The 6,281-nt window shown below is 47.8% G+C and overlaps 1 protein-coding gene across 1 annotated transcript in view; it reads right to left on the reverse strand.

Moving 5' to 3' along the window:
- Positions 1-1,707: 1,707 nt before the first annotated feature.
- HEYL (hes related family bHLH transcription factor with YRPW motif like) overlaps positions 1,708-6,281 on the reverse strand; it is a 23,250-nt gene continuing 18,676 nt past the window's right edge. Inside the window, exon 5 of the mRNA XM_069068014.1 lies at positions 1,708-3,853. Coding sequence (XP_068924115.1) covers positions 3,192-3,853 — 662 coding nt within the window. The 3' untranslated portion in view covers positions 1,708-3,191. The remainder of the gene's footprint in view (positions 3,854-6,281) is intronic.

Here is a 6,281-nt window from a genome sequence, read left to right on the forward strand (position 1 = left end):
CCATGTCTTACTTGATGCTGGAAATTCAAAGATCAACAGACACAAGATGCCCCTAGGTATCAGATCATATGAAAAAGACCTTGAGCTTTCAGTTGTCAGGTCACCATGGAGATGACAGGGACCCTGCATGTTGTTCAGTTGTGTCCAACTCTTTGTGACCCCATTTGGTGTTTTCTTGGTAAAGATACTGGAGTGTTTGCCATTTCCTTCTCCAGCTCATTTTACAGATAAGGAAACTGAGACAAACAGGGTGAAGTGACTTAGCCAGGGTCACACAGCTTACTGAGGCCAGATTTGAACTCAGGTCTTCCTGACTCCAGGCCCAGCACTCTGTGCACTATGGCACCACCCAGCTGGCAGGAGCCCTAGAGACATCTAGACTAATCTCCTCATCTGTAAGGGGAGGAAAGAGGCCCAGAGATGGGAAGGAACTTGTCCTTGGTCATGTAAGAGTGAAGCTGTTGCTCTGACTAGAACTTCAATGTTCTCTCCACTGTACCAACCTGATGCCAAAGTCAATATGATCAACAGCACAATATGACAGCCAAAAACTGAATTTAGTCTCTGTTAAGAGAGGCATAGGGTCCAGAACCAGGAAGGTGACAGTTCTGTTATTCAGACAACATCTAGAATCAAATTGTAATCAATTTTAAGCAATACTGCATGCCCAAAGGATGACAAACACATCCTGGCTGTGACTCTGGGTAAGTCACTTACTTAAGAAGGTGCCAGTCTACCTTGGTAGAGGGAGTTTCCCCACTTGGGAGTTCCCTAGACCACAGAAGTGCCAGGGCCAGTCTTTATCCCTAAGGCATGAGAAATATATTTTTGACTTAAGAAGGGAGAGAGAGTGAGGAGATGAAAGCTTGGACCATGTAAAAATCTATTGAAAGACCTGGGAATGTGAAGCCTAGAGAAGAGAAGGCTCTGGGAAGGACAAGATGATTCTCTTCAAGCAATGGAACGGTTGACACGTGAAGGAGAGCTTTTGTTTGGCCCCAGAGGACAGAAAAAAGAGCAATGGGAAGAATCTCAGAGAGCCAGATCCAATCCAATCCAATCCACAAAGCACCTAATATACCACCAGCACTGTGCTAAGCACTGGGTGTAGGTTCAAAGTATAATGGGCTGCCTCTGGAGGCAGTGAGCTCCCTGTCATGAAAGGTTATCAAGCAAAGGCTGGGTGAGACCTTGTAGAGGGTATGGTAAAAAGGCAGTATTGCTCAATGAAAGATCACAAATTTTGGAATTGAAAGAATTGAGTTGAAATTCTGGATCTGTTTTGTTACCTGTATGACCTTGGACAGGTCACCTTCTCTCTCTGAGTCCCATCCTATGAGAGGTTGGACAAGAAGACCACTTAGAACCTATCCAACCCCAAAATCTCTGAGTTTGTGATCCCCAGAACTCCTGTTTGGGTATGAATCAGAGTTAGATGGCCTCTAATGAAGGGGTGCTAGAGCCAAGAACCTACTGGAGAAAGGTGGTCATTAAATTGTCATTGTGGGCATTGACACCTAGGAATTGAATGGTATAAATTGGGATTTGATCTGTTATTTTGTTGATCACCTAGACTTAAGGAGATGGAGAAAATGTTAATAATGTAGATTAAACTTAAAAGCACATCAGGCACACTCCTCTCATTCTCACCCTAGAGCTGGTTGTTAAATGTTTACCTAAATGACTCTTCCAACTGAGATTCACTGATTCTGTGACTTGGGCTCTTTATTCAGTGGTTGTAGGTAAAGGACAAAAACTCGATCTTGTGACCTTGTTTTTCCAATTCATCTGGAGTGATGTGGGGCAAAGGCAGAAGCAAGAACTTGCCCAATGGCTTTTTTATGGTGTTTCCTCATATTTATTCACACTTTTCACTGGGAGGAAGGTCAGACATTGTACTCCAGCTGCATGCCCTGGAACAAGATTCCCGAGAAACTACTGCTTCAAAGTCATTTATTCCTTCTGGGCTTGACCTCCCAGAAGGGCCAGATGGTATGGGAAGCAATGTTCTGTCCTCTCAAAACATCCCCTCCCCCCTTCTCTCCTTCCTCCCTCATCCCTCCACCATGATTGATCCCAGATGAGGGTTTGTGCTGGGAAGGGCCATGCAAGGGGTTGACTTTGTCATGGACCTACAGAAATGAATGCCCAACTAGGGTAAGAAAAAAACTAGTATGAATACATAGAGTGCTGTAAGGTTCACAAAGCACTTTTTATATGTTGATTCACTTGACCCTTACAACAACCTGGGAGATAGGGACTATGATCATTTCCATTTTACAGATAGGGAAACTGAGGCAAGAAAGGTTAAGGGACTTGCCTGCCCATGGTCACAGCTAGTAAGTAGGGATAGAATTTAGGGCTTTCTGCCTCCAAGTCTAGCACTCTATGGACTTGCCAACTAGCTGCCACCAACTCATCTAGATGGGGCACCTTCCCCTGGGAACTATGTCACTTTAGGGAATTTTTCTGAAGAGGAAGTTAGGGAGTTGGGGTGAATCGGTATTCAATAAGGAGCATCCGTAGAAGAGGAACAGGCACTGAAACGCCAAGGGATGAAGGCCTAGTGGTCTCTGATCAAGGTTCTGATCAAGGTCCCAATGAGGGCTCTTTAATAAAGCTCAAGGACCCTCACTTTCCTGTCTGGTGGTTCAGGGTGCCCGGGCTGTTGTCATATATTAGCACCACCTAATATGGAGGTGCCACAATTCCCTACACCCAGAGGGGACTGGTAAGGTTGGTGTTTACTTGTCAGTTACATGGTGAAATCCACATACAGGGAGCCCCCATAGACATCAAGGCACAGCATGGTAAGCTGTGGAGCTGAAAGGGCTGGGGAGAGCATCTAGTCCCACTCCTCCATCCTGAAGAAGGCCCAGAGAGAAGGGATTCTCCCAGGGTCACTCAGCCAGGGAGGAGAAGAGCCAAGAGGCAAAGACGCTTCTCTGTCTCATTTTGATACGCCAGGTAGCCAATTTCACAATTATTAGTAAAGCTGAAATGGAGAAGGGAAATAGGTGAAGTCTGGAAGCAGGCAGGATAACATGAAGATGGGAAAGGGAGAAGCTGGGATGGTGACGAGCCCTTTAGATTGTGATGCAGCCCAGGACACAAAGGGGGAGAGTCAGGCTGGCTGGGTGTTGGTCCCCAGGATGCTGCGTGTGTTCTCTGGCATCTGGCAGGGAATCAGCTCAGAAAGCCCCGACTTCAGTAGTCCAGGAGCGGCAGAGTCTGGCCGTACCACCCCTGCCCGTCGGGCCCTGAGCAGATGGGCTCAGAGCAGGGGGTGATGTGTAGGCAGGGGGGATTGGGACTCCAGTGGGAGGGGAGCAGGATGAGGAGAGCAGGACTGCAGCAATGTGGCTGTTTCTGGACGCCGCACCACTCACAGGGATAGAGGCAGGACTAGCTGGCCTTCCTGCAGAGCGGGCCCTATGTGGGGATGCTGGCATCCGATGGCTCAGAAAACTCTTCCGGGTTGGCAGGATGGCACCAGAAATTCGGTGGAGAGGGGCCGTTCGGAGCATAGGGATGGAGTACGCCAGAGAGGAGGCAGTCACAAGCGCCAGACCTGGGCTGGGCCCTTGCTGGGGGACTGCAAGCTGGCTCGAGGCTGCTGAGGAGACATGGGGGAATGCCCAGGGCCAAGCTGGGCAAGGCAGGAAGGCGGTAGCCCCTGGCGAGGGCAGCATCTCAGCAATGTAGTTGTGCAGATGGGAGAGGAGGCGGAGCCGGATGGGCTCCGTGCTGCTCTGGCCCTCCAGGATCCCCAGGTATCTTCCAACCTCTGTGAGGCATTCACGAAAGCCAATGCTCCTGTAGTCCACTGCCAAGGCCCGAGCATCGAAGAGTCCTGAATGGCAAAGGGCACAGGAAATATCAGACCCTGCTGGGCTATGCGGGCACTGATTCACTACCTTAGCCTTTTATTAAAACTGCTGAACAGCTCAGGGGCGGGGGAATGGCTGGCTATGATGACTCCCCCTGTAATAGTCGCCTAAGTCATCAAAGGCCTGAAACATGTCGGAATAAAGCCCAGCTTCCCACTATCCGGGATAAAAATAACTTCCTGGGAAGGCAGTTTGCTTCCCATCAGCTTCCATTTGCTCAGTAGCAGCAAGAATATAATTATGACTTACAGCTGCGGCCAAAGCCTATGAGTCTCACAGAATCATAGATTTGGAACTGGAAGGAACCGTTTTGTTGTTCGGTCATGTCTGATGGCTTTTCTTGGCCCCATTTGGAGTTTTCTTGGACAAGATACTGTGGTGGTTTGCCATTTCCTTCTCCAGCTCATTTTACAGACAGGGAAACTGAGGCAAACAGGAGTAAGTGAATTGCCCAGGCTCACCCAGCTAGTGTCTGGGGCCAGATTTGAACTCAGGTCTTTGTGATTCTGGGCCCAGTGCACTGAGCCAATAACTTTAGTCCTGGGTAAAGTTCACGTTGGACGGCCTCAGTGAATTGTGGCTTCCTTCCCCCATTGCTAAGTTCTTCCAGTCACCCCTGTTTTGAGGAAGGGGACAGTGAAGTCATGCTTTACTCTCCAGCCTTTGCTGCCTTGTTTCAGCCCCTTCTCCCTTGGGCCCTGCAGTCCCCTTTTCCCATTGGTGAGGTCCTCTCAAAAGGTTTCTGAGGAAGGTCCCAGACCAGCCATCCTTCATTCTGCAGATTTCACCACCTCTTTTCCTGAATTCCAACTATCAGCTATTTCTCTGATCTCTTACCTATGTATCATTTGCACAGACTGCTTAGTCCAAGGAGGTATCTCCTACTTCACTCCCCTGCTTTTCAGGGGAAAACATCTTTTAAGCATTGTCTTTCCTTGTATGAATGGAAGCACTGGACTTGGAATCAAGAAGGCTCATCTTCATGAGTTCAGATCCAGGCTCAGACACTTACTAGCTGTGTGACCCTGGGCAAGTCACTTAACCTTGCTTGCCTCTGTTTCCTCATCTGCAAAATGAGCTGAAGAAGGAAATGGCCAACCACTCTGGTATCTCCACCAAAAAAGATCACAAATGGGGTCATGGGGAGTTGGACACAACTGAACAACACAAAGTACTCTCAGGCAAGGACAATGTCTTTGCTTTCTCTAATTACCCACAGCTTGCTCTTCACCCCTGGAATGGAAAGTCCATGTGGAGTTCCATCTAGGCCTAGGCAGATATGAAATATCACACAGTATAATGGACAACACACTCAACTTTGAGTCAAAAGACCTGAGTTCAAATTCTAAATATAACGTTTCCCAGTCAAAAGTCACTCCCTTCTGCTTCCCCATCTGTGAAATGGGCATGAAAACATTTTCCCTACTCCACCCCTCCCCCAATAGGGCAGTTGTGAGGATCCAATGAGAAACCATCTGGAAATCATTCAGCAGCCATAAAGCACCAAACCAGTATGAACTGCAACTATTAATAATGCAAAAGGTGTTGAGTCTATGGTTCATTAACTTATTTTCCCCGAAGCCAGAGTGGTTTTTCTTCTTCTCTACGGAAATTCCCTTCTATCTCTTGCTGTAGATGATGTTATTGCCTGGGGGCCCAGTCCTGGCACAGAAATCAGGGTCATTGTGGAGGTCAGAAGCACTGAGGCATGAAGGGACCTGATGGGTTCCCAGAAGGTCAAGGGCAGCCAAGGGCAGTTGAGGGCCAGGGAGGCATTTTTCCGGTTTTCTTCCTTGCCTCTGACTTGAGAATTCTTCACTGTGAGCTACTCAGACAGGAAGATTAGCAGTACCCAGACACCTCTCCGGCTTCAGGGACAAGCCAGCTAAGAAGGACCAGGGTTCTGTAGGATGACAGCTAATGGCTAACATTTACATGCAGCCTACTACGTGCTGGCACTGTCCTAAGTGCTTTATGAATATTATTTCATTTGATCTTCACCTTAGGGAGGAAGGGCTATTATTTTCCCTATTTTACAGATGAGGCAGACTAAAGTGAAATGACTTGCTTTGGGTCACTGTAATGGAAATGTAAATTTTAAAGATCTTCCCTGCCCCTAGGCTAATGTGCACTAGAAGCCTGGGGAGGGAGGCTTGTTTTTCAGTTTTTACTTTTTGATTGGCCAGTGGGTCAATAAGGTTGTTACATTGTCTGAGCCAGGAGAAGGCTATATAAGTCCTGATGTGTAGCTTTGTTTTGGGACTCACTTTGAGAAATGTTCTGTGATTTGATCTGAATTCTGGGAAGCCGTTGTTGAGAGTCCCCCGGCTTTGAAAAACCCAGAATGTGGAAACCCAGATGTTGACTGGGTATGGATGTAATGGTTGGACA

Source organism: Petaurus breviceps, unplaced genomic scaffold (assembly GCF_028583685.1).
Source record: "Petaurus breviceps papuanus isolate PSGF00001 unplaced genomic scaffold, PetGlider_PUasm1.0 90760, whole genome shotgun sequence".
Lineage (NCBI taxonomy): Eukaryota > Metazoa > Chordata > Mammalia > Diprotodontia > Petauridae > Petaurus > Petaurus breviceps.